The 27964-nt window shown below is 38.8% G+C and overlaps 3 protein-coding genes across 4 annotated transcripts in view; 2 read left to right on the top strand and 1 right to left on the bottom strand.

The window, feature by feature from the left end:
• Positions 1-17405, top strand: part of tcf3b (transcription factor 3b) — a 41084-nt gene extending 23679 nt beyond the window's left edge. The window contains exons 2-15 of the mRNA XM_010765973.1: positions 6273-6322; positions 7580-7679; positions 7770-7870; positions 8164-8257; positions 8397-8455; positions 9022-9097; positions 9663-9724; positions 9911-10099; positions 10781-10892; positions 11151-11292; positions 11561-11614; positions 12153-12391; positions 12508-12656; positions 13864-17405. Coding sequence (XP_010764275.1) covers positions 6273-6322; positions 7580-7679; positions 7770-7870; positions 8164-8257; positions 8397-8455; positions 9022-9097; positions 9663-9724; positions 9911-10099; positions 10781-10892; positions 11151-11292; positions 11561-11614; positions 12153-12391; positions 12508-12650 — 1421 coding nt within the window. The 3' untranslated portion in view covers positions 12651-12656; positions 13864-17405. The remainder of the gene's footprint in view (positions 1-6272; positions 6323-7579; positions 7680-7769; positions 7871-8163; positions 8258-8396; positions 8456-9021; positions 9098-9662; positions 9725-9910; positions 10100-10780; positions 10893-11150; positions 11293-11560; positions 11615-12152; positions 12392-12507; positions 12657-13863) is intronic.
• A 782-nt stretch (positions 17406-18187) lies between these two features.
• On the top strand, positions 18188-24049 carry LOC104940942 (cytochrome b-c1 complex subunit 10-like). Of its 2 annotated transcripts, XR_797842.1 has the most exons (4): positions 18188-18364; positions 19407-19546; positions 21122-21819; positions 24035-24049. XR_797842.1 is itself a non-coding variant. In XM_010765957.1 (3 exons), the coding sequence occupies exons 1-2, from the start codon at positions 18303-18305 to the stop codon at positions 19525-19527; spliced, it is 183 nt and encodes a 60-aa protein (XP_010764259.1). In that variant the 5' UTR covers positions 18229-18302; the 3' UTR covers positions 19528-19546; positions 21122-21555. The 2 variants fall into 2 exon arrangements, 1 of the variants encoding a protein (XP_010764259.1); XM_010765957.1 differs by lacking the exon at positions 24035-24049 and having other exon boundaries at positions 18229-18364; positions 21122-21555.
• A 1370-nt stretch (positions 24050-25419) lies between these two features.
• mbd3b (methyl-CpG binding domain protein 3b) lies at positions 25420-26720 on the bottom strand. Its single transcript, XM_010765974.1, has 3 exons — positions 26505-26720; positions 26192-26282; positions 25420-25620 (listed from the first exon to the last, which is right to left on the bottom strand). The coding sequence occupies exons 1-3, from the start codon at positions 26718-26720 to the stop codon at positions 25439-25441; spliced, it is 489 nt and encodes a 162-aa protein (XP_010764276.1). The 3' UTR covers positions 25420-25438.
• Positions 26721-27964: the final 1244 nt, after the last annotated feature.

The raw sequence follows: 27964 nt of genomic DNA on the forward strand, positions 1-27964 counted from the left end.
GTGTGCCTTGGCAGCTAGCTACAGTAGTCGGAAAATAAAATTAGAAAAATGTGTTTTTGTTTTGCGTGCGTGGTATTTGGAGGACATTATATGTTTTGAATGTGCAACCTTCCCCCTGTAGAATCATAGCGTACACACCACATGGTTGTTTACTGGAAAAATGTGGAACAGTCATTGAATTCATTTTGGAAAAAAAGGCAGGCACTGTCAAATGAATATGTGACAGGTTAAGGAAGCGCCATCTGTCAATCAATATCAAAACAAAACCAGGAGAAGAGGGAAAAACATATTTTCCCTCATCAACACACTTTCAGTGCTTTTCTAATGCAGATATGCTCTCAACTTCTGATAACTGATCCCTCAAGGAGCCGCCATTATTGTTTGGACTTCAGTCCATGTTGTTGCGTCACAAATGATCTCAATCACGTTTGTAGATGGCAGTAGATTCTAAAAGTCTTTGGTGTTTGCAATATAAATAATTGAAAATGTAAAGTATATTCTATTTGTATATGTTTTTTGATATGGTTCCAGAAACCCAGCCATCATTTGTATTTTGTCTAAAGGAAGGACAGTGCATTTACAGTTTCTGATTAAATTGAGTTTTGTGACTGGGAGTTGATACATCTAAAAATGCACAAGAGATTTCATACTGAGAAGTGCAGCACATGACATGAGAGAGAATCTAACTTGAGAAACCAAGCAAGGGAACGTGTGTACATACATGGCAAAAGAAATAGATCAACAGACAGATCTCCAGTATTTGAAAGAGCATATCTCTCAGTGCTGAAAATCACATATATAATTCATCTGGCACAACATGGGAACAGAAGAGTGAGCCGGAGTGCACTTTAGAGGAGGGAGAACATGTTACTGACATCCCTGGTAGCAGCAACCAGGTGGAGAACAGAAGGAGGAGTTTGAAGTTCTGGAGAATTGACACAGTACGTTCCCTGACAAGAACGGCACAGGGGGGGCTTCAAAAGTACCATGGAGAATAGAAAGACGTGAAGAGGTACTGAGTGGTTACAGGGTCGGAGTGGGAACCACAATAAGGATTTTAAGACGTAACAAAAACTTAACCAAAAAATTGAGGAAAACGCCAACAAGGGAGGGAGCAACAGAGAAAGTGCAACAGAATGATCCCTAAAATCCGGAGTTGAGTCAGCATTTGATCACTTCCTGTTCCCTTGTCTCGGAGTCAACGTTTTAGGTTAGATGCCTAAAATAAGGTCCAGGATTAACACAAGCTTAAGATATTTTCTCATTTTGCTCTACGAAATAAAATATGTCAGTAAATACCTCACTGTTCACTAAAGCTTCTATGTGTCGTAAAAATAGCGGTTGCGAACAAGTGACTAAACGAGACTTCTAAACATCACGAACATTAGCCACCGCTAGCTTAGCAGGATAGGTGCTGCCACTCGACTGTGAAGGAGTTTGTGTATAGCCTAATGCTAGCTTCTACTACTTTAACTTAATGGGAAAAGTCCCACTGCTTTTTTTCGAGGTTCCAATGTGAAGGTTACTTCCTGATCCACCTACAAGAATCAATCACCAATATAGATCTAATTTATATGTGGTATATTGGTAAATGCATCTCAGTGATTTTTAAAGGACCTGTGATGCAACTCATTGAGTTTAATCTGAAACAGCTAAAGGAAAAAACCTCAAAGGATAATATCCTATGACATCGATGCTGATATACGATAGCGGTCAGTTAGTTAAAAGCACTATAGCATAACACAATATATTATAGGTAATTATAGGCAATATCTTACAGCTGTTAAATGTTAACTGTCAGAGGTCTCAGAGACGACAAAGGTAAATTACAGTTTTGCTGGATCATCATGCTCGGTTGAAGAGAGTGGAATAAGAATTGGTACCAACCAAACATGCCCTACCCAATTTGTTAATTTTATTGGCCTGACATATTGATGCATAATAGCAATCCCTCACTCCTTCAAGTCATGGATATTGATTACAGTCTGCCTTCCATTAGGAAGGTGAGAGAACAAAAACCCATTGGAAAGCTTTTGGATCCATAAAATAAGGGCTGCAGTTATCCAGCATGAAATGAGGAGGAGGACCTTTAACTCCTTCTCTTTCATTATCTTTTAGAACTGGGATTCTCTTCATCTTGTTAATAATATTTGTATTCTCTATTCCCAGTCACTGAATGACGAACAATTCTTATTTTTTACTGTGCTATGTCAGTGCAGTATAACTTTTACTGCCATGTCTTTATTAAGTAGATTTGTGGGATGTAATACTTACAAGCATATCCAGAATCTATAGAACCTATATCTATCACACTATAGTCTTATCCATAAAGGATTCAAATGCATATGCTGGTTGTTAATATGCAATATAATGGATAAAGTAATATAAAAACTTTACAATCAGATTATAAAAACTAAATTAAATAGTATTTCATCAGTGCTTAGTGTCCCATATGGGAAGTGTGGTACGTTTCTGGCTATTTGAAGTATGCCTCTTTATTGGGTGTATCTATCAAATGATATTATATATATATATATATATATCAAATGTGTGTCTTGATTTGCCTGTGTTTCATTGATTTGAGTAACATTTTTTAGAGATAGGACTTTGGGTGAAAAGAGCATTGTTTTTCTGGAAGGAAAATTGTATTTCTAAGCACAAATCTGGAATGCGCCGGTGAAGAGGGCCGCATTGTCTTTTGGCTCCTCTCCAACTTTGCCCTTTTTCGTATTTTGTGTGTTTATTTACTTTTTGCCGTTTTACTTTTAACATGGTTCTGCTTATCTGTATTATTGTGTTGCATTGTTGGAGAAGCCTGCGACCCAAGATTTTAAACGACATAATTACTTTGTTAGTTTGACAATAAAGAACCTTGAATGTGTTGGAGTATGTTAGGGAGTAAACAAGGGAGTCCAATAGAGGGGTTTCAGGCAGGGGCGCAGAAAAACTCTTTCAGAAAGGAACTTCGGGGTTCAGACCATTCACATGCACAAAAACCTTTAACACACTACATCTAAGGGAATACCTCAAAAAGCATAATAGGGCCCTTTTTCCAGGCTTTACTTATCAACTTTAGACAGCCCTTTCTGATAAGGAATAGAAGCGGTTATATCACCCCGTGCTATGTGTAAAGCTACCAGCCTAAGCTTAAGGCAATATAAAAACAAAAATGTTTACATTGCAGAACACGGGAGATGTGGTACCACTGCCTAAATGGGTTAGTCTGTTTGCATTTTTACGTGACTTTTGCCCTTTTTTAAAACAACAAAGTAAACAACAAAAGTACTTTTCGAGTCGATAGTAGACCAGCTACTTTTATGTTCATAAAATTACTGTTTTTGTCAAAGGAGTCTGGATTTGATGAGCATAAATAATGGTTTCAGTTTCCCGCTGCGAAGGGGTTTTGGGTGGTATTTGCTTACCAGAGCTTCATCTGTTCTTTACAATTGTCACTGCAGTGTAAACATTCAAGATAAAATGGCTAGGTGAATAGGAAGTAAATACTACACACAAAATAAGATGGTAGGTTGAACCAATTGTCTCACTTTGGTGAATCTTTTGCAGTTTAATTTCTAAATATTCAGTTATTTATACCTTTTTTTTCCTCTTTATAAATAGGCAACCTATTTGATACTAAATTCAACATGGCTTTCGAACCCCAATGCTATGTGTAAGCGCTACACAGTAACATACATCTCATATACTGCACCAATTGTCACATTTTGTCAGAGGGCCCAGAATTCCCAGCAGCTGATGTGTGGATAGCTTCGACCACACATAGCTGGAAGCACAAGTCACTGGGACATTTTTGAATATATTCTGAATGAATCTTGCTGTAAGTTTAAAGCGACTTGACAAAGAATTGAAACAGGCTGCAGTTGCATCATTCCCATTTTTAGATTATTTCCACTGCTGCTGAAGTTCATAGATGATTCAGAGGCCATTTGCTCCATTTGAATTCCACATAGCTCCACTTAATATTTTACCCTGTAGATACATGAAAGGTCTTAATGCCCAACAAATGCTATGCTGGTGAATATGATATTTTTAGTTTAAAGGACCCTTCTGTAGAAACCCAATCTTGCTGCTTAAGCTGCGACTGCATCATCAATCTGAAATACTGCCATTAGACACAACGTTCTGTCACCCAGTCCTCTTGCTCCCGTAGTTCTCAGATGACAAGAGCCTCAAAGATGATCTGGAAGCTTTTCGTCTACTCACTTGTGGCCTCTGCGTATTAACACAGTGTCTTGAAAGGGGCCTTATTAGGCTTATTTTCAAGTTCATATTTATATGTTGTGCAGCTACTGTGACATGTTTACATGCTTTAATGTTCAACAAGTGCTTTTTGTTTTGCATACTGCTGGCCGGCTCTGTTGTGATTGGTCAACCGCTTAGAGATGACCAGCTCTTTAGCCTATCGTGTACCATGTGTTGGAGTGCTAGCCAAATTGGCACATTGGCATAGAAGCGCGATTATTACGTAGTGATGTCACTATGTTACAGAAGTAAACAATGGAGGCACTCAGGAAGGTGGGGGGGGGAACTCTCTTTCAGATTTTAGCCTTTGCCGATCATTTACATGCACTAAAACCTACATAACACTCTAGAAGCAGGGGAAAGACCCCCATAACCATAACAGGCCCCCTTTAAAGCATTACACTAGCAACTCATTTCATAATTTTCCCAAAATCTGTGCTGCATTTACTCTCAAAAGTATATATGAAAATGGACTCAAGCCTGTGCTGATGTTTATTCAACGCATGGATGAAGGGAATTCAAAGGAGTTTTATGGTTGACTAGGTCCAAATCACGGAGCCATGGATGCGTAATCTGTCTGGAAAAGAACTGAAGCGTTAACAGTGTTGCATTCAGAGTCCATCTTAGCTTGAGATCAAGTTGGAACAGATTCAACCTTTTCATACTTTCAGATCAACCATTAATCAGTAAGGAGATGGATCAGAGATGGATATGGTGAAGTTTTAGTTTTTTTAAAGACATCGGTGCTATCCTCCACCTGTGGGTGTTGTCGTGTTGAAGTGGCTGCTGAAACCTCAGCGTCTACACACACTTCGCCGCAGTGACTGCATCACAGAGACCGAGTGTGAACACTCTGTCTGGCTGAGGCCCCCCTCTTTTTCCCTGTCTGAACCTCAGTCATTTCCTGCAGTGTGAACGATGGCCACGCGTGGTTTTAGTGCGAATGATGACATGTCTGTGTGTGAACCCCCCCCCTCCCCCACCTCCCCCAGCCCTCTGCCTGCGCTTCACCACATGATGGCCTGGGTGGGCCTCCCCCTGTGAGTGACCCAGTTGTGAGGCGCGGTGCTTGCGAGGCCTCTTAGCCCCGTGTCTGAGCCCAGATTAATGACTGCCAGTGATGATCCTGTGGTCTTTCGTCCCTCCCACACTCCCTCCCTTCCTGCTCCTCTTCACCATCCCTTAGACACACTCCACTTCTTCTCTTTATCTACTTTTATCATGTTGCTGTAAATCAGAAAATGCACTATAACAGATGCACTGTAAAGGCAGTGTTCATTTGCCCTGAACTCCCAGTCTTCTGTACCCACCAAAACCTTCACCCCCTCTTATCTGCAACAATCAGAAACATGGAGGAACTTCTCTCCTGCCCCCTAGTTGTGTAGTAGACTTATCACAAACACCCTTCTGGTTAGATAAAGCGATTTTGAGGTAAGGTTGATGTTAATCTTCTCCCCGCCCCTTCCCACAACCAATGTTGTTCTGGCGTAGAGACCTTTACACGGTCATAACCTGAATTACATTAAACCCCTATTAGTTGAGGATTTTACCCTAGAAATCCCCTTTCTTCCTGGGGATACAATTATCCAGCAGCACCAGTCATTGTGTGGTTCTCTGTTCCCATCTCGAGCAGCAGGATTCACTCGACATTGTTCCCGATGAAAGAACGACTCAAAGCCTATTGTTAAATGAAGCCATCTCCGTCATGTTTTCCCCTGAATTAACCGTGATCATTTTTAAATCCCCTGCTTCCTTCACACTCCCCTGGCCATATCAAGCTTTGTTTAAGTCATTTAGATTACCTTCTCCTGTCCCCCCTCTACGCCCCTTATCTCTCTAACCATTTCATAAATCATCAGGGCCTTCATTTTCCCCCTCATTCCTCCCCCTTGCCCCTTTGCCACCCCCTACCCACTGCAATCTCCCTCTCTTCCTCCCTTTCTCTCTCCCTCTCTCTCGCTGACTGGATCCCAGCCCCCATCTCTCTCCCTCTCTTCACTCCCTCTCCTCAGCCCAGCTGCCTGTGGAGTTGGATGTGGTCCAGGAACAGGCAGATGGCTCTGTAATTAGAAGTGCATCTCTCCATTCCCTTTCCACTTCTCCCTGTTAAATCAAATTACAGAAAAAATCCCTTCTCTGGATTAGCATTCTTTGCAGCATGGCCTCCATTCTCTTCCTCTCTTCCTCCATGTACCATGCACTACAGAGGAGGAGAGGAAAAGCCAGACTGAGTGGTTGCTGATGGCGTTGGGGAAACTGAGGGCTTCTCATGTCCGTCTTCAGTATGTCGCTTTGGAGTGTGTGTCACTTAAGGCCCAGCATCCATTTTCGTTGGCAATCTTTACAAAGGGAGTGTGATTGGAGTCTTTATGGCGCTTATATAAAATGTCAGAGCTGTCCATCTTCATGTCTTTTGGCATCCGTTCCACCGTTCGTGCCATATAGAATGTGATAGTGCTAGTTTTAGGGGTATTGCCAGTGGCGTGTGTGTGTGTGTGTGTTGGCTCACTGAATGCATGGTATGTGTGCGAGCTGATACTGAGTGTGTTGCAGGGAGGGGCTGCAGGCTAGGCAGGGCGATGTCACTGGGGTCCTGGGAGCTAGAGGAAGTGCTAACTGTGCTCTGGGATTCAAGCCGTCACTGTGCCCAGCATGGCATGGCCGCTACGTTCTCCTCCACGGGCGAGAAGCCGGCCTGCCTCCACCGCCCGCACGTCTCCCTCTTGCCATCTTGTGGCCACTTGAAGCTAGTGTAATTACATGTTTCAGGATAGGGTGGATTGAGTTCTTACTACTTTGTCTCTTACACACATGCACACTAGCTACAGTTTAGTTATTGCAATAAAAATATTAAGTCCCAGGTTCCTCCAACAATGCAACATAGATATATATATAAAACGGCACGAGATCATCCTGCATTTCTTAGGATGTCTTGTAAATGTTTCTGTTGTTATTATTTATTTTATTTTATTTCAATGTATTTTTTGTGGTTATGGTCTGTTTTTTTGGTATTGTTGACCCTGGTAGAATGGTCTCTTTTACTCCCTTTATTGTACATGTGAGGGTCTATGTATGTATGCTTTGTGTTTGACAATCCCAGAAATAAATCATATATTAAAAAAAAGAGATTATCCTGTAAGACCAATGTGAAATGAATGCAGATGAAGTAAACTAAACATAGATACATGTTGCAGATCATGTTGTAAAAGGGCTTCACATCAAGAACAATGTCTTTAAAAAGATCCATCATAAAAGATCCATGTTTGAGTAAGTAGTGGATATGTGGAGGACCAACACTAACTGATCACTGTTTGTTTAGGTGTATGCTTCCACATCTGGTGATGAGTATGCAAGAGACAATGGAGGATATCCCGGTGCTAAGCCTGGAGCCGTCTACCCTGGCTCTTTCTATATGCAAGGTAACCTTTCATAGAATGTCAATTCCTTTTGTAATCGTGTTTTGGAAAGTGTTTTTTCGAATTTTGCAATTTTGTCTCCGCCTTTATTAGAAGACCCCTGGTCGTCTTCTGGCTACTCCGCCATGCTGGGTAACTCTCCTCACATCGGACAGCCAGGCTCCTTCTCTGCAATCAACCCGCAGGACAGGATGGTGTGTGCAAACCACCTCAATTTTGTGCATTTTTCGTTCATTTATAATCAAATTTGCTACATGTAAGGAAATGATGGAGTGATAACCTTTCATTGGTTATACGTTCTGCTCAAGTGTCCTTTTCTTTAATGAAGCTAACATCATATGAGATGCATGATTGAATGTATCTGTTAGTCGATCTTGTCTATCAGTAATTGATCTGGTTTATATGTTATTTTCCTATGAGGGGTCTGTTCCTTATGAAGCTACTTGTATCTTTCCAGAAGCGTCATCCCCTGCCTCTGTCCCCACAGAACTATCCTCTTCACGGCAGCGAAGTCAACGGCTTCCACTCGGCCCCCACCACCTACAACCACACGCCCACCATCAACGGAGAAGGCATCATGGGTAAAATAACTTTTTTGAAATGAAGTTTTCACACAAGTATGTTGGTAGCATCTGCACCATGGTCATTTGTTTCTTTTGTCTTTTCTCAAAAACTAATTAATGGGTCATCCGACTAACATTATTTATTTTGTCTCCGCAGCCAACCGAGGCACCACAGCTGGCAGTTCAGGAGACGAAATTGGGAAGGCTCTTGCCTCAGTGAGTTATTTTCAGTTTGTTATTGTCTTTTTTTGTATTAGTGCTGGGCAATGAAACAATTAGAGTGATTTTGTTTTATATTCTCTGAAGGGAAAATATGTGAAGTCGGGCAATTTGTGTGAATAAAAAAACAAACAAGTGTACATTTAACTATGGAGGGTGACGCTGACAAAGATGTCCCTTCAGTGGCTTGGCATTCTTTTTGGTTAGTATTGATTGGTTAATACATTGAAGAGATATTACAATAAGAACAAAAATGTTTAATTCAAGATTCTAATATTGTTGAAATCATAAATGTGATTTGTTTATCTGTTGAAATGTAATACGTTTAAAAAAGGACAAGCAATTCTTAAAACCATTTTATTTGAGAGCAAAAAAATACAAATGTCAACAGAGAAGATTTTGTTCTATAAAAATGATTATTGGTTAAAAATACCCTTTTATAATTATTTATTTAAATGACTGTGGTTACACATTACACATCATAAGTTCACTGCTCGACTAAACTGCAGTGGAAATCGATGTTCTGTTTTGTGTCGTAATGTTCTGCTAATTAATTATTTCAGATTTACCCGTCGGACCACAACAGTAATAACTTCCCCTCAGCTCCATCTACTCCTGGATCTCCTCAGGCTATTGCCGGTACAGTTGGATTCTCACATTTTAAATCGTTAACAAAAACATATCATTTGACTATTTGGTTATGAAACGTCTAAATGTTTTGATTTCATTTGGTGATTTCGAGGCACTTTGATTCATTTATTCTCCTATCAACCTGCAATGTTTTGTTTTAAACACAATTTAAAGAAATTAGCATTTTCGTAAAACATGTTTTAGTCTTTTTAAAAGACTGTCTTTATCTTGCGTTGATGTAAGATTCATATCAACTTAACAGCTGAGTACATTTTGTCAATCAGACGGTTGGTAAACTGAGTTCAGGTGGTTTTACCCGGTGCTTTATTCTCATTCATGCAACTGCAAATTTGGATAATGTTTCAATTTCAGCCCCAGAATACCTGCATCAGTCGCATTTATTTAACTTCAGTTTGATTGCAGCCTTGTTTTGGCACACAAAATGAATCGGTTGAGATTCTTGGAGAGAAAATGATCCTCTGCTTGTTTAATGTTCTTCAGTTCAGAAATGTGTCTGCAGCTCCATCTGCTGTTGGGTTAGGAATTAACACTTTCCCAATATTCCTCCCTGCAGGAGCTCAGTCTCAGTGGCAAAGACCAACCACACCCAACTATGAAGCACAACCACACACACTGGTAAGTCAAAACATTGCTCTCTGCTACAAGTTAAGCAAAATGTTGCAATAATATACTTATTGAGTGCTTAACACTTAAGTGCACCTGTCATTTTCAAGTTATGTCTCATAAACGTACCACGCGTTGATGCACTTGTATTCTCTTTTGTTAAATGTTCTAAATGCACCCTCACTGTGTTTGATAAAGCAAAGTAAATTGGAGGATCGTTTGGAGGAGGCCATCCATGTTCTGCGCAGCCATGCTGTGGGCCAGGGCTTAGAGGGCGCTCCCGATATACACAGCCTGCTGTCCTCGGTACACAACGGGGCCCTCGGGGGCCTCTCTGCAGCTTTCCCCAATGCTAGCCTCGCCCTCAGCAACAGACATCCTGCTATGGTGAGTCACATGCTCTGCCCAAAATGTTTATCACTTTTTTTTGTGTGTTTGGAGAGACTTGGTACTACTGACGGTGAAAGATAACAAGATGAAGCAAACACAAGTGTTTATTTATCCTTGAGGTTAATACGATCACATAATATCCATTCTTAAACATCTCTGACATAATAGAGATTGTACTGTAAAGCAACAAGTATTTGCCCTTAGTGAAAGTTCAAATAAACATGCAGTATGTTATTTGTTCCATGACAAACACTTGATGTTAATGTTGTGTATATGTTGCAAAACAAAGGGCCAAAAAGAACCGTTGCTAAATAAATAACAAAAATGGTACAATTTATGAGTTCATTATTGAGAGGGAAAAACAAACATGGGAGCATTTGTGCCATCTACTGGCCAAATAAAACATTGCGAGCACACATTGTTTTATTCAGTGAGTTAAATAACATTTATACACAGATTTCAACATCAACAAATATGAAAATGTGTATTTGCTACTATAGAAAAGATGGCCTTCTGTCTAACTGCACATTTTCCCCTGTAGCTTCTCTGTCTCAACTTTGTCTTAACTTTGTACCAACACATCTTGTGTTGGGGAAGCTTTGCCGTGTGTTTACAGGGAAGAAGTTTTGATGTGTCTGTATTTGTGAGTTTCACCTCATGGTTCTCCCCCTTCATCAGCAGGGAGGGAAACAAGACGAGGCTTCAGGCCTTCCTCCCAGCAGCACTCTTCCTCACGGGCATCACGCATCCGGACCCACACCGCCCGGGGGCCAGCCCGAAGGCTTCACTAGTAAGTCCCACTAGATATTATTACTTACAGTAGAGTTTGTTGTTAGTGACACTGCAAAATAACATGCATTTTATTTATTCATATAATGATTTTCTGTCTGGGTGTTTAAATCAAACATTTGGTTTTGTGGAAATGCTAGTCTGCATACATTTGAGAAATCTTCAGAACCTTCTGTTAAGCTTTCTAAGCTCATCTGTTGTTTTACATTCCCTCTCGAGTGGTTTCCGACCATCCTAACATCCATGCGTTTCTCCTCAGGTCTCCCTGGTGGTTTGGCGCGCTCCACGCACTCCTCCAGCAGCTCAGACATCAAAAGAGAAGACAAAGAGGATGATGAAAACTCATCTGCAGACAAATCCGACGATGAAAAGAAGGAAGCCAAGGCAGCGCGCAATCGACGGTAAGATCGACCTTTCTCTCGTTTCACCTCTTCATTTCGTGGATGTGTGTTTTTAACCAAAACCTTTTTATAAAACAGCCTTTTAATTTAACGGCATGACAAAAAAATGTTTCCCAGAAAGGAGGAAATTGTCTTGACACAATGAAATGTATAGGAACCCATTTGATATCCACAAAGTTCCACATGTCAGCTCCTAAATGATTCAGACAATGTATTTCATCTTAGTCTTCTCCTCTGCCCCCCCCCCCCCTTCATTTCACGTTTTCAGAAGGGAGGCGTTGACCCTCCAGATGCTCTCTAGCCTTACAGACACGAAAGATGAGTAAGTTTTTCCAAAAGAGGGGAAGCTGTTGTGCTTTTTGGGCTCTGGCCAAACATCAATTAAAGCTCATGTCCATGAAGCTTTTGTTAAACGTTATTATCCATCACTGAGCTTCAACATTTCTGTATTACTGATGCAAAGGAGTGACGAGATTTTTTTGTCAAAACAGAAATAAACATTTACACCTAACAGAAGAAAAGGAAACCACACTACACAACCATTTTAGTTTTGATGACCAAAAAGGTGCTCATCATGCCTTTCCTTCTTAAAATCCATAGTTTGTAATCACAATGCATAAACACAGCGTACCGTCCATTCACTCAACCAACATTTGTAGGGCGGATATTTTGATCAAATGATCAATTTCCAGTACTCTCGTTCGGATGTTCTGCACATAGCTTCTCACACATTGCAGTTGTTGTGCATCCATGCAGTAAAACACTGGATACACTGTCCATGCTATTGATTAAAGTCACATGAACACTTTAGGTTTTGATGATTTTTAAAATTGTATTTGTGCATTTGGTTTTATGAGTAGTCTGGATGAAGAAGAAGATGATGAGGACCTTCCCCCTGAAGTGAAGATCGAGCGTGAGAAGGAGCGGCGAGTGGCTAACAATGCCCGCGAGCGCCTCAGAGTACGGGACATCAACGAGGCATTTAAGGAGCTTGGGAAGATGTGCCAGATGCACCTAAGCCACGACAAACCTCAGACCAAACTGCTCATACTGCACCAAGCCGTCAACGTCATCCTCAATTTAGAACAGCAAGTCAGAGGTCAGTCTGCAAGCTGCACATCGAGGACGGGAAGCACGGCATACTTCCTTCTGTTATATACACAGTTATTCTGTTGTACTGAAGGCCTGTGTCTGTTTCCCCCCTTCCTCGTTCAGAGCGTAACCTGAACCCCAAGGCAGCGTGTTTAAAACGCCGTGAGGAGGAGAAGGTGTCCGGGATCGGGGAGGCGGCCATGCAGCTCTCAGGAGGCCATCCTAGTATGGGAGGAGAGGGCCACAACCCAGTGGGCCACATGTAACACCAGGTAGGCTGTGAACAGGCTATTATAATAATGATTGAACATGTTACCCTGAGGATGTTGTAGGGTACTTACTACCACCCCCAGTCACATTAAAGCTATCATCCTTAAAGGGAACTGAGAAATTCCACACCACCACTATGTGCAATATAAATACCATTACAAAACACTCTGCTATATAACATGTGCAATATTATTATTAATAATGTTCGATAAATAACGTGAAATTACGTAACTACCACTACGGTTTTTGCACTACTAAATACTGTTAATATTTACATTAATTATGTAATCTATGTTTCCTTTAGTTATTGAATTGCTCTTTTTACTGCACTGTTGGTGTAGAGTTTTATTATTATTGTGCTTCTGTGTTTATTGTATTTGTGTAACTCTGGCACATCAATGTCCTTCGGGATGAATATAGTCCTGTCTTATCTTAAGATAATTGTCCATAAGAATTTGGAAACAAAGCTGCTGGTGGGAACAGCAAGTGCAATTGAATATCCTAATAACAATAATATCTTTATATTTATATCACAAAGAGTTTCACATAGCAAACTGAGAGCAGATATAATCAAAACATTAAAGTACTAAACTAACCAAAAAGTTGTTTTTCAAATGACAGAACTTGCAAATTAAATCAGATATGGCAGTCGGATAATATTATGTAATATATTATTATAAAATCATAATAATAAGGCCTACTACATTAAATAAGCCGCTGACACAGACTGTTATTTCCTAGGCCTTAACCAGCTGTTTTTTCCAAAATGCAGCTAGGCAAACAAACTGACATTGTTTCAATTTAAAAAGAAAGTCAATAATTGCCCTTTTCCTTTCCTATTTTGTGTGAGGATATCAACACGACAGCAGAAACAGTGAAGTTGGAAATGACTCGTCTTTTATATGCTTTATTTTGCACTCAACTCTTACTGGCTGCTTCACAATTAAAACCACTCAGTGTTTCACCAGTTACATTTTTGTGTTGAGCAGCAGGAGTAGAACATAATTGGTTAGCAAGACTAGTCATTTGTCTTGAAACCTTGGTGTGTGAACCCTACTTGAATAGTAAGGCTTAATCTGCCATAAACCATGAAAACTACCCAATGAAAATGTATTTCTAAATGTAAATGGTCGGACAATGAATGCTATCAAAAATGGGTTTCAAGAGCTCACTTTTTTATGTTCAACACCTTGTCTTTCCTTTTCACAGATCCGGTGGTGTTTCCCTGGCTGTCAGAGGATGTGGCCTTAACAGATTTCTTCCACCCATTATTCTCAGTGTGTGTGTGTGTGTGTGTATATGTGGACATGTCTGTGTATGGTCCGTTCAAGTTTCAAGATGCACATTCACACACTCGTACACACATGCATACTGCCAAAACTGACACAGCCTGTTTGTCGCACTCCCAACCATGACTACAAGCTCAAATGTGAAGAACTTTTTTTAGTTTTTGCTTTGTTTTATACATGTAAAAAAAAATACATCTTCTTCTTGGTTTCCACAAGATGATGGAACACCGGAGAACTTTTTGTCCTGCCACAAATTGGGACTTGACACACTGCCGAGAGGTGCTCTTGTGAGGGAGAGGAGACCTAAACAAACACAAATTGAAAGATAGATTTGTGCCTAATTGTTACATGTTTTCTATTTGACATTTAAGCAAATTGCTTTACATGTGAGGAACATTTATTGTGAGGGATTGCTTATGTGTATGAGCAATTATTTTTAATGTATGTCATTCCCAGCGTGATGGTACAGTCTTACATATGTTATGTAACCAAGCCCATAGTTGAAGTTGAATTGTCTAAATTCAGTGACTTTTCCTTGATCTTATCAGCAAATGTTTGGGGGGAAGGAAATGGAAAGGTCAACGTCTTGACAGTTCGAAAGCAGCTTAAGAAAGACGGAAAGTCTGACGGAGAGAAAGTCTCTGACTGAAGCCAGGTCTCATCCCTCGGGGCATCCGAAGCCTTGGAGTAAAAATAATCCTTCCTTTAAGGTTATGAGTTATCCAATCGGTAGAGTCTGTCAACTACAAAACTGTTCTTCCTATTCGTTGACCACAAATTCTAGTGTTACTCCGCTTATCCCTCGTCGCAGGTTCAGGTTTTTGTACTGCTTTATATACTAAAGCATACTTAGAGAAGACAAAGCACAGTTATAAGTTTAGGCTGAAAGTTAAGTGTCCACCTGTTGTGCATTCAGTCCATGAACGTCTTTTTATAAAAAGCCATTTGAGACTCCTGCTAAGTGATCAGCACCACTTAGTGCCCTTACTTACTTAAAATGGCTTATTAACAATGCCAGCAGACTTTACAGCTCAAGTCCCCGCCCCCCCCCCCCTCCCTTTAATTAATGTTCTGTAAAAGACACACAAATCTGGGTTCCTTTTGATCTCAACAATCCACACATGTTTGAAGCAGACAAGCCTCTGTTTAACGGAGGCTTCCTTTTCCTAAATGAGCATTCCCACTGAATTACAGCCCCTCACCTTCCTCCTGAGTACGTTTGTTCTCGTGTTTCTTACCGAGAGAAGTGTGACGTGTCAATTCACTTCATACATTACTCTGATATGTTTCATTTTTCAAAAATTAAATATATATAAAAATATATATTTTTTGTTAGTCTATACATTGTAGATTTTTTACATAAATGGCAATATTAGTTTGAAGTTTAGAGTGTATTGTAGATGAGCTGAAAAGGGGAACTATTTGACATAACTCAAATTTGAACGGGATGGCAGAGGTAAAAAGGGCAACAGATTATGAATGAAAAAGTGTTTGGGGTATCCTTGATTCCAGTTTAAGTTGAAAGGCGTATCATGAGCTACCCAGATGAGTTTTTTTCTTTTTTTTTTTCTTTCCATTTGGGGGCATGTGGACAGAGATTGTCCTGTTGAAGTGGTCTTACTTATCGGTGAGGCACTGAGGAATAATGTGGGAAGATTTTTGTCTCCAACAGTAATTATGCAACTGGTTTTTGAATGTAGCTACCATACAAATGTGGATCACCTTCATCGTCAAAGTTGTGTTCCTGGCTTTTGTCAGTAGGGTCAATTAGTTAATTTCTCCTTTCTATAATGTTTGCCCCCAACTAAGTGGCTCTCAGTGTGCAGATCACTTTTTAGTAACCTGCACATTAATTTTGGAGGCAGACAGGAGTATTTGGGTGTAAAAATAATGGATAAAACGGAGAACAAAACAGTGTTATTGTGACGTTATACCCATGTCATGTCATGTTGTGAATGGTTTTTACCAACATGTAATCACATATGGGAGGTAGAGCATTTTGTGTGTTTAATTTCTACAAAAAGAGATGAAGAAAAAGACCTATACAAATCAATAGTGTGGCCTTTTCATTCTCAAGACTTAAGATGACATGATGGGAGAGTGATACCTTATCAGTGCCTGAACTTGTATTTTCATTTAAGACCGTTTTATTTTGTGAACCATATCATTTCATTTATCATGGAGATTAAAGAGGTACTTGTTCATTCCCCCACCCTCCCTTCTCCTAATGCTTTTTTCAATTTTCAGGAAGAAGCTTAAATGGTATAAAGAGATTTTCTTTCAGTGTATCTAGTTAAATAAATAAATGTTACGTAGATCTTGTTTAGTTTTTATTCCCTTTTTTCTAATTATTCAACTGGATTATATTGTCCAAACTGCTGTTTTAGTTAAGGTCATGGGTCCAGGTCATGAGTTTTCTTTCTATCCGCCCTATATTGTTATATCAATTGACATTACAGGGTTCAATACATGCTGCGTTTGGCTCTGATTGTCTGCTTTTGATGCACATTGACATGTTTCAGTGTACGTGTTGCTTCAATTTCAATGTAGGGAGTGGATTTTATTTTCCTTCTTAGCTGGAACCTCTTATGACTTGGAGCATTTAACATTTCTGTACATCAGAGTGTAAGCCCTTTGCTGCAGTGACTTTCAGTATATTCAGTCTCCATTGACTATTCTCACCTCTGACCTTTCACTCTTCCAGCTCTTTGATGCCCTTGACAGTGACTTTTTGTGGGAAGTTTGAATCACTTCTTTCCAAAAAGTTGTATTTGAAGTTTTTTTTTTTTTTTTTTAATATTACAAGATCAATAATTGTACTGAATATTGCCGATTTGTTCCAAGGGGGGAATCTGAATTAATGTCATTTAGTATTCAGTGACCATCACATTAGCATTCAAGCTAAACACTCAAATTATTAGTTTGGGGGAACTTTATTTCTTAACATGAGTTTTGACATGAGACACATTTTGAAATCTGCAGAAAAGCAAGCCAACCACTGCAGGAGCACATGATGTCAACAGAAAAGTTACAATATTATGATGGAAAATGTTAAGTTGACGGGCTTGAAATTGTTTTGGTATAAGAAAGCAGTAATAAAACACTTGCTTTCAACAGTTTTGTCATATCTTTGTTGAACTTAAAAAGGGGAGACTATTGATGAATTGAGTGTAAAAAAAAAAGAAGACATTCACAGGTACAGAGCCTGACATCTTGGGGGGTGAGGACGCTGTTGACTCCTGCAGGGTCCTCAAGTGCCTCACTCAATCTCTCTTTGTTTTATATATATATATATATATATATATAAATATATATAGTTGAGAACTGTCCTGTATATAACAGTAATGTAGCAATAAATGTGCCATTTTTAATAACAGATTATACCTTTTCCAATGTCTGGCTTTTGAATATTGTATACATAAAAAGGAAAATAAAGGAAAACATTGTAATAAAGGGTTTATTGTAGTTCGGGAATGAATTTCTTCATATATTTGCCATTGTCAATAGTCTGTCAGGGATGAAGTGCACATGAGTCTCTTGATTATGCAACCGAGGCACCACAATATATTCAAGATAAACCAATTTCATAAAGTCAACTCTTTCAGAAGTGGGATATTAGTTTGAATTACACATTGCCTGCTGAGGGGCAAATTCACCAAAAATGTGTTTGTTTTTTTATGATGCTTGGCTATATGATAATATGCATACATTTCGCCCAAAACTGCACCATTAGGATACAAATGGTCCTCAATGAAAATCAGTGCTAATACACACACGCAGTTACATTGTCATTATAAATGGCATTATTGATGGCAGCAGTAAAAGCCTGCTTCAATGCAACTCATGCATTTTGGGATGCAGTAACAGGATGGAATGACAAATTAATTATCTTAGCCATACTCGACTTAAATGCATAAAAACAAGGTTATTATTGGGCTATAGTATTGCCCAATAACCTTGTTTTTCAAATTTGTTTGTATAGCCGACATCCATTTCCATCGACAAGAAAGGGAAACCTTATTAGTATGTGTGCAGTGCACTGTAATGGTAATATTATTTGTACTGTGTATTTTGTGAATCGGAGCCAAAGACAGGGGCATGCCTGATGAGTCGGGTCTCAATTCCTGGTGCAACTAGCGCTAGCAATCCATTCTTAATACCCGATAATCTTTTTTTAAAACGAGTGTGTTGTAAACAGATACCTTTGACACGATTGCCTGAAATGACCCGTAGCAGTGTCACGATGTTGCACGCAGCACGTCGGTTGTTTTTAAACAGGCATGAGAAAAGGCAGCCCAGGGTCCTTAACGGCCATCAGCGTTAAAAGGAGCAAAGAACTACAACAAACAGAAGGTCAGGATGGTGCAGAACATACTAAATAAATTCGTCGGCGCGAAGTATATCACTATTCTAAAGACGTGGTAGGTTAAATCAAACAGAGGTGGAGTGGTTTACTGGAAACAATATTTTTTTAGTTGTTTCAAATGATGTCAACGAGTCTGTGTCCTTCTGTGTGACCCGTTTGGCTAACAAGCTAACTTTAGCTTAGCCTGCTTGATTATTTCCTACTGGTTCAGCTAGCTGGCTAGTTAGCATAATGCTACTGAATAGCAAGGTTAGGAGGAGGCAAGTAACAATGTTTATATGACACTAAAGATTTGTATTGGGTATTGTGATATATTTAATGCTCAGGAAATGTAATTGCTAGCTTATCTTAAATTAAATTCTTAAATGTGGAAACATTAATGCCCTGAATATTTTAAATGCAATAACAGAACTGTTCTTATTCATTTGCTAACCTTTAGTCGTATCTCCTAATTTATTTATGATATACCTGACCAGTTTATTAATCATATAAACTTCGATTATACAAAAAAATCAAGATTTTAGTATAATGTATTAATGACATGAATATATATGTTTTTGTGTAAGGTGTATTATTATTTCTCTTGAGTGTAGTGTTGACTTACTCATAATAGTTCAAGTTAATAATACATGACAGCTGTTCGACCCAATGACCCTGCATGAATGACTCTGCAAAGTGCACATAGAGAAAAAGTGTTTTTTAAGGATTAATATTATATGTAACAAAATAATGTTTATCTCATTATCAAACCCCTATACTATCCAACAATTTTAACCTTTATTTCATTATATTTTAATTTAGCCCACGATGTACAACAAGCCAGTTCAGTTCAACCTAGAATATTTGGTTCGTCTAAACACACAATTATGACTTGTAAATATTGATAATCATACTTAACTTGTGAGAGTAGCAAGAACTGACTACATTTAATTAGGTAGGTGTGCATCCCGAAACTTGAAATAGATACAATTATATCTTTTGTAAACTATCATGCCTTCTGAATCATGAGTACAACTATCAAATTGTTCTTGACATATGTATTGCAGTCAGTGGAGTAAATGTCTCGTTTCTGAAAGCCATTGTTTTCTCCCGTCTAGGATACCGAACATGGCTGCCTGGGGAACAGTTGGTGGAGTGGCGCTCGTTTACTTCACAGACTGGCGATTAATTCTGGACTATGTGCCATACGTTAACCAGAAGTTCAAAAAGGATGAATAGAGTCCCACACAACTAAATTGTGAGTGTATTGTTAGTTTGACCCACGCTAGTGTATTAGGATATTTTCACACACTCTGTTTGCAATGTTCCTTTGGATTGCTCATTAGCTTTAACCCCACCCATGTAATCATGATAAGATGCAGGCAGGTGTAGGCCATGCCAGGTGTTAAACTGAACATTCAAATAACGCTCTTGACTCTTGAGTGTTAGTTACTGTCACCTTGCGTACACCTGGCAGTTTGTTTGAACTCTCCTCAAACATCTGCACATGCAACCCCATACTGAAGACAAAACGGTTATTATAGTACTTGTGTAGTGCTGAATAACAAGGGAAAGCCCTAGGCTGAGTAAATAAATTGCTTTACGCTTCTGTGTTATCTATAGCTTTGCAAAAGGGTCATGTTTTTTTAATTAATTTTTTTATTTGCCATTTTCAGTTAATTCACAAATTGTTATGTGTCAATCAAACTGTACTATCAATACAATGTGACTCCAAATAAATAATACAAAAAGAAAAGAAGCTTATTATGACAAACTAGAGATTTAAAATAAATATGCATTTATTTGACCTGACCCGTTTTGTTGTAATTGTTCACATTTATTTTATTTTTTTATTGGTTAGAGCAAGGGGTGTCAAACTCAAATACAGAGTGGGCCAACATTATGAAATGGGTACTAGTCGAGTGCCGGACTGGTTCAATGTTTATTGCAAAACTTATTGAAATGAACTTATTGCACATATTAAACCTGGAACTAACAAAGCTTGAATTATTGCCTATAAAAACAACATTAAATAATCAGTTGCTTTAATTTCTTATGGCTCTATCTGCAGCTTTTCCAGAGTCATTTCTTATGATTACATTTTTCCACAGGCCAACAACAGCTTCAAAAAAACAATTTCCCTCAAAGAAAAAAACAAACATGCCCTGTTGTCACAAGAGAGAAAGTGCAGAAGAAGAAAACCTCCATTGAAACTCAGTGTGCTGCTCTGATGCTAGTTCAGATACTTGGCATCTCATCTTCGGTGCAAGTTCATCAGTGTTTGGGGTCAGGCTCTGAGCTGAGGAAACCCTCAAGATTGANTGAAGGTGTGCGTGCAATATACCGGCGGGCCATATCTAAAAGTAATTAGAAATGATCCTGCGGGCCGAAATTAAATCCACCAAGGGCCTGATTTGGCCCCCGGGCCTTGAGTTTGACACATGTGGGTTAGAGGTTGAATTCTTTTTTTAATCCACCTCTATGTTTAGAATTCTCAATACTGTTATTGGCCCTTCTGAGCTTTCCTGCAGTGCTCAAGTACAGTATGTATTATTTGATGTAATAATGACAAGGCAACCTTAATCCCAGACATATCCATTCCTAAATCACACTATAGTTGATATATCTAAACTCTATTAAGATTTCTAAACCTCTTGGAGCCCTATTCACCATCACAACCAATCATTTTGCCATAATCCCCTGAACCCCTACTTGAATGTGTTTTTGTCAGAAATCCAACATGAAAGACAGGAAGATTGAGCTTCTTACACATGTAAACAGATTTTTTCATGTACATTTTGCTAACAAGTTGGATTTGTGTTTGTGCCTACAGCTACAGGACCAGATCGGGGAATGGGCACATGGATGGGTTGATAACGCAACACAAGCTTAAGAGGGATGCCCTGGCTCGAAAATCAGTCAATGAGGGCTCGCCAGTAGTTGGGACTTCAAGATGCACTCTGTATACGTGTGGGTTTCGATCCAGTTTTATTTAATGTGAATAAATCTTTTAACTTGGTCCGATTTGTCCAGTTATTCAGCAAAAAGCCAACTAATTAAATGTTTTTGCTTGAATTTACTGTTAAAATGGGTTAAAAAAATCGATTTGTTCAATGCTGAATAAAAGTGGAAATACTGTCATTTTGTTTTTCATGGGGCAGTTTTAAGACAGGCAGTTGGATCTGAAAAACCTTATATTTGCCAACTCTTGATGTTTATTTGTACATTAAAGGAATATGAAATAAAAAATATATTGAAGACAATGTTTATGCGAAGTATGTCATTGTATTTCCTTATGCATGCTGAATCACACACATCCACCGAGGTATTGTGAGCCTAGCACACTGGGAATACCTCAGGTTCGCCCAAACATTATTCTCTTTTTATCAACCAGACTGCGAAATTTGCGTGGATAATGTCTTTCATTTCTCCCATCGAAGGGGGAGGGGACTGAATGAGGAGAGAGGAGAAGGGATTTAACATAGCGAGAGGGAGAAAACGAGATAGTGTCTTCAAGATGGATAAAAACGAGTAAGTACATAATCTGAAGGGTTTTGAAACCACCAACAACTGTATTGATTGCAATTGCAGCGTTTAATGCGCCTTATGTCGTTTTCATAATGTAATTAGAAAGTATGTTTATCATCGATTAGACAGATGCACTCTGTGGTTTCGCGTTTGAAAATAACAATGCTGTGGTCTCTAGCTATGATGTCGGTCTTTTTCCTAATCATGATTAATATGCTTTATTAACTGCCTGGATATTTACAGCAAATGTTGAATTAAGCATGGAGGCGGTACACTGCGTCGACAGTGTGCTATTTCGACAAGGATTTCCACCTTAAAAAATAGATATATTGTGTCGGAATCGTTGCACAAAGACTCATTAAATGCATGATACGCTTTTTAAAATGGTGTCTGTGTATTATGGATAAGATCTACTTTGTTCATTCATAAATGCCGGCGTCAAGTCTGAATGACAACGGTGGGCATTGTCGTGTTGAAAAGGCTCTCCTATTTCACGAACATGAAACTTTCGCATTTTGTGTTACCGTGCAAAGCTACAAGTGAGGGACGACATGTTTCTACATCTTGAATATTTAATCAGTCTCCGGCGTCCATCATTGTTGTCATTGCATTTGCGTGAAATGTATTAACGGTCTATTTCGTAGCTGTAGTCTAATTTATGTTTCCCATACGTTAACATTGGAGCAGCCTTCGGCGTCAACATAGAGTAGAACACTTCCGGGAAACCTTTCAAAAGAAAAGCATAACGGTCAACATGTTTTTAGGGAACTTGTAAATGTTCAATCTTCCCATACAGCCCTCTTTTATCATATTTTATAAATACACTTTTTCAGAAAACAAAAATAATTACGATATAATAATATAGGCCTAACAATAAGACTTAGGCAACTATAATATTTGAATACATGATTTTGACAACAACATGCTTCTAATTTAGAGGCCTCATTTTTCTACCACATAAAAAAGAGTGAAACCGCAAGTTTAAACTATTAAACACAAACTTTTTGAACAACATTACGGAGAAAAACTATTTTACCATTGCTTCTTGAGTCTTTGAATGTTCTTGGCGTACACGTTTGAACAATTAATGTACTGAATGTAATGTTAGGGCATTACTGAAACACTTTGAGGCTTTTCTATTCTGGGGTCCATTAAACAGACTTTACATAGAGGCAATACAACAAAAACAAACTAACATTGTAACCATAACATTACAGAATGAAGTAGGCTAGGACCAAACTAAAACACACACACTGAGATGAACATACATAACATTACAGAATAAAACACAAATACACCTACACGCATAAAGAGTATAAGAGTATACATGGCATTACAACATACACAGGACAAAACTAGAGGCATATCACCAGCTCTTGACAATTATGATCATTAATGTAAAATAGTCACATGTCTCAAACGGTAATGGTAAAGTCGCTTTAGTAACCTCCAGTCTCTCAAACAAATTGCGATTTAAAGTTAAGTTAAATAAAGTTGAACCCGTTTATTCCGTGACAAATGTCTGCTGACTTCCTGTATCGTCCTCCCCGCGCTGTCCTATGTTTTCATTTGCGGATGTAGCGCTGGTAACCCGACTAGACAGACAGGTAGTGATGCGGTCCGAGGTCCGCGGCGGAGCGATCTGCGCAACGACAAAGACGAGATGTTGTTAGCAGGGAGATCCTATTACAGAGGACGCATGTTGTAATATGGTCGAAACAAAAGCGTAAGAAGCGGTAGGCCTTCCACAAAAATAAGCCTTAAAACCCAATCGCAGTAACTTTAAGTGGATTTATAGGCTACTTGCGTGGGAAATGGAGAAGAAAAGGTGGGATTGCACTGCTCTCCCCAAGGGCTGGAAAATGGAAGAAGTGACCAGAAAGTCGGGTTTGTCAGCTGGAAAAAGCGATGTCTATTATTTTAGGTACTAAACGAACGGGGGCTTGCAAAACTTTTAGCTGCACAGCACACAAGAGTTTGCGGAAACAAGACAGGAGTTGATAATTGGGAGGGGGGGTCTGTGTAAAGTTTGTGATGGGAAGGGGGGGGGGGGGTCTGTTTGCAGCGGGGTAAAAAGGGCACCAATGGTGAGATAAGAAGGAGTGTGCAGGCTAGTAGTAGCTGCAGCAGGCCTTATGATACATTACACTTCCTCTCAGTTAATACTCTTTATTTCCCACTGAAGTGAATCAACAACGCGAGATTTCTTTTCATTTAGCAGAGGAGAAGAGCAAGATGAGGAACAGAGGCAAGAAAGGGGGGAGGCGGGTCGGTTGTATAGTTTGTGGTAGGCTAACTGTACACTCGTACTGCTGTTTACTGTGGTGTGTGATGTAAGATTTGCATGAGTTGCTAGCACGAATCCACCCACAGTTTTGTTGGTCATTTCTCAGGATTTGTAAAGATAATGTTGCTTCCTCAAGTGGAGCTACAATGTTTTAATTTAGAAACATTAGCGACATTGTGTTCATTGGTTCTCAAAGTTATATACAATGTCGTTGAACCTATTATACTCAAATATATATGACGCATAACATGGCTTGGGGTAGAGTGTACATCAAAGATTGCATCCATTTCACAACTTAACGTGATTTGTAGTGACATTGCTAATTTGGATGTGCTCTGCTTCTGTTTGCTTCTGACTTGTTGCATGTTGTTGTTGATGTTTGTAGTTTTTCTGTCTGCTGTGTGCTTTTTAAAGTGTGACCTGTCAGTTCTCCCTGCCGTCGTCTCTGTTTGTTTTTTGATACCTTCTCGGTGTTTTTGTAAAGAGATGATTCATCTCTTTACAAAAACACCGAGAAGGTATCAAAAAACAAACAGAGACGACGGCAGGGAGAACTGACAGGTCACACTTTAAAAAGCACACAGCAGACANGCACGGATGTAGCAAATATTGTTGTTTATATATATGAATATAAAAATGTTTATTTTGTTAATATTACTGTTGAATATTATATATATTATTAAGGCATAAGTAGCTTTCAAAAATGCTAAAAATATATGTTAATTGTTCATATTATTGTTCAAAATTATATAATATTATGAAGACAGAAATCAATTTAAAAATATGTTTACTGTTGATATTACTGTTTAATATTGTGTTAAGAATGTTTATACAGAAGACGCAATGAATGTAATGAATGACAAACAAAAGATAAACACAAAAAATGTTTAGAAGAATAACTGATTATTAATTATTAATACAAATATATATTAAGAAAATGTATTAAGCTGTATGATTAATTAGTCATATTTTCCATCAGAATGTACTCAAAATTAAAAAAGAATTGCAACAGGGGGGTCCCGCCAGAGGATAATGCTATATGGGGGTCCTTGGCATGGCAAAGTTTGGGAACCCCTGAACTAGACAACAGTATAAACCGTTATTGGGTTTTATTTCATTTGAATAACGGGAAATATTCAGTGCACATTACCCAACATGACTGCCTTCGCATTAACACAAAAAAAAAGGGTATGGCAGTAGACCAATGGAAACCCAGATACAATTGAATACCTCCCCTCCTAAAACTCCAGACCTTTTTAGACCTTGAATATCAAAAAACAAGTGTAAGACTTTTAAGAATTTTTAAGGATCCGCGTCGGGGACCCTGGTGATGGCTCACCTGATGTCCTCATCAGTGACGATGAAGGCCTTGCAGAGCGGCTGTGTGGTGTTGAGCCAGACTCCAGGGTTCTTCTCCACGGCTGCAGACAGCTGGCCGGTGATGGGAGCGGCGCTGGTGTGCAGAGCGCTGGCGATGGCCGACAGGAGGGTCTTATCTGTGCAGCCTGGACCCACACCTGAGGAGCAACAGGGGGTTATCAGACACTATGCAGAGACATCAAAGCTGGATCTCTGCTCAGGATCAGTAACATGTTAAGACTGCAAAGAATAGATGTTTCTGAGGGATGGTGACATGTAGTCATTGGATGGTATGAAATATGTCACAGTTATTGTGGCCAAAGTAATGGTAATTCACGGTATTATACAGATAATCTTCTTAATAATAATAATAATAATAAATGATTTATATAGTGCTTTTCTAGACCCAAAGACGCTTAAATGGCATGACAGAAGGAAAGAATATTTGTAATTGCCTCACAGATACGAAACAGTTATATGTCATTACTGTTTTAGTGAAAATTGGAGAAAAACTAATAATTAAAAAATGTAAAGTTGCATAAAAAAAACCATGTGACTGTTCTTTCCGTTTACATTGTTTGACTTTTCTGCTATGATAGTGAGTTAGACAGCCTTTTCAAGTCATTCATGTGAGGATATTTTTGATTATCCCAATAATGGACATTCAAATTTCACAATAAACAACGTTTTTTCTCTCTGAAGAATCGATGTTTAACGTGTTTATTTTACCTTGAAGGCCTTTAGGCAGTTCCATTGTTTTCACCAGCTCCTCTGCAATGTCAAAAGCATTGAGACCGCCGAGCTTCTTCTCCCAAAACAGCTGTAAACATACAAAAAGTGATATTAGCTGCAGGCAGTTTTAACATACCATTTAAAATGTAAATATAAAACCACTTTGAGCAATGAAAAGAACAAATACACCATCAACATATTTAAACTCAAGTCTGATCCAACCAGTTTAATATTAGCACATAACCATTCAGCATTTGATAACACTGTTTGTATGGGGGATGTTAAACAGTAACAGGTGACGGCTGTTTACCTGTCGGGGCTGGTCCACAGCTTTCTGAGGGTCCGTCTTCACTTTGTTGTTTGGGTGGTTGGTAACCTTGGTAACAGGCTGCTTAAAGATGGAGGCCGTCTGTCTTACTGGGAGAGACGTGTTCAAATCAGGTTTACCCTGAAGAAAACAGAGGAAGAATGAGGCCAGGATGGATACAGGAGAATGTAAAATGATCAAAGAGACAGAACATGACATATGGTTAGGCAGTTGGTTGTCATGACATGAAGCTGATTTATTCAATTCTCTCTAGTATCATTGTCCATGTTTTACTGTATTTTTTCTGTTTTGCTTTTATTTTACATTGTTTTATTTTAACATATTATCACTGTAGATGTTTTATCTTGTCCTGTATTCATTTTAATATTGTTATGTTTTCTGTAAAGCATTTTGGGCTGCTTTGTGCATGAAAGGTATTATATTATTCTCAATCAGGGGCACTAAAAACACCATTTATAAGATGTGATGACCCTTTTTCAATGTACTTTCATAACACCCAAACAACAGAACAAGCATTGTTATTATTGTGACTAACTCCTGACTTCATAAACAAATAGATAGTCAATGGGATGAACTGTGGTAGGAATGGGCTGCCTTGCTTTATTACTGTTACAATCATTGTTATTGATCCTACGTTTTTTATATGTTTCATAATAATGCAGAATATGTTTGCCCATACCTGGGAATAATTGCAGATTTAAACAAAAACATTTTGAAAACAAACAGACTAAAACCTAACATGTGATTTTAATCTGCAATTTATTTTTATGTGACAGTATTTCGCCTGCAGTTCTCAATATATGAATGCTTTAATATTAAATAACATGTCATTTAGCTGACGCTTTTATTCAAAGACACTTACCATGAGTGCAATTAACCAAGAGGATGCAAATCGAACCATCAAGAATCCTACAAGTACTTCTTATTCTTAACTTTAAAAAAGTCAAAAGAAATTAGGACTACATCAAACTTAAAAGCTATATTAAGATTTTGTTTTTTTAATGTCAAGGGGCCGTCGAAACAGGTGGTTTTCAGTCATATTTACAGTTTGTTTTCATGCATGACACAGGGTCAAGGTCACCATCAGTTGTATATGTATTTTATTATATATGTTGCATTGTTGGAGGAGCTCAGGTCAGAAGAATTTCATTGCCATGTCTACACTGTAGCTTTGTGCATATGCAAATAAAACCTTTGAATCTTGAATCTTTGAATCTTGTGCTGCTCAAAGTTTTCTTATTTATTATATTATTTATTGTCAAACACCATCCTCTTTACATTGGCTACCAGTCAGTTTTAGAACACGATTTAAAATGTTACTGTTCACATACAAAGCCCTGAGCGGTTTAGCCCCCCCCCACCATACCTGGCAGATCTTTTAAAACCATACACACCCACACGGTCACTGAGGTCTGCTGACAGACTCCTTCTGGTCGTCCCTA

This window comes from Notothenia coriiceps, unplaced genomic scaffold (genome assembly GCF_000735185.1).
Source record: "Notothenia coriiceps isolate Sejong01 unplaced genomic scaffold, NC01 NC01_scaffold00002842, whole genome shotgun sequence".
Classification (NCBI taxonomy): domain Eukaryota; kingdom Metazoa; phylum Chordata; class Actinopteri; order Perciformes; family Nototheniidae; genus Notothenia; species Notothenia coriiceps.

What these genes read in the sequence shown, in the direction of transcription:
- mbd3b (XM_010765974.1), bottom strand. Translation starts at nt 26,720, where the DNA reads ATGTCATGTTCTGTCTCTTTGATCATTTTACATTCTCCTGTATCCATC. An exon ending in CTGTGGACCAGCCCCGACAG is followed by an intron (nt 26,283 to 26,504) that starts GTAAACAGCCGT and finishes GTATGTTTACAG; the next exon opens with CTGTTTTGGGAGAAGAAGCT. An exon ending in ACTGCCTAAAGGCCTTCAAG is followed by an intron (nt 25,621 to 26,191) that starts GTAAAATAAACA and finishes GTTGCTCCTCAG; the next exon opens with GTGTGGGTCCAGGCTGCACA.
- LOC104940942 (XM_010765957.1), top strand. Translation starts at nt 18,303, where the DNA reads ATGGTGCAGAACATACTAAATAAATTCGTCGGCGCGAAGTATATCACT. An exon ending in ATCACTATTCTAAAGACGTG is followed by an intron (nt 18,365 to 19,406) that starts GTAGGTTAAATC and finishes TCTCCCGTCTAG; the next exon opens with GATACCGAACATGGCTGCCT.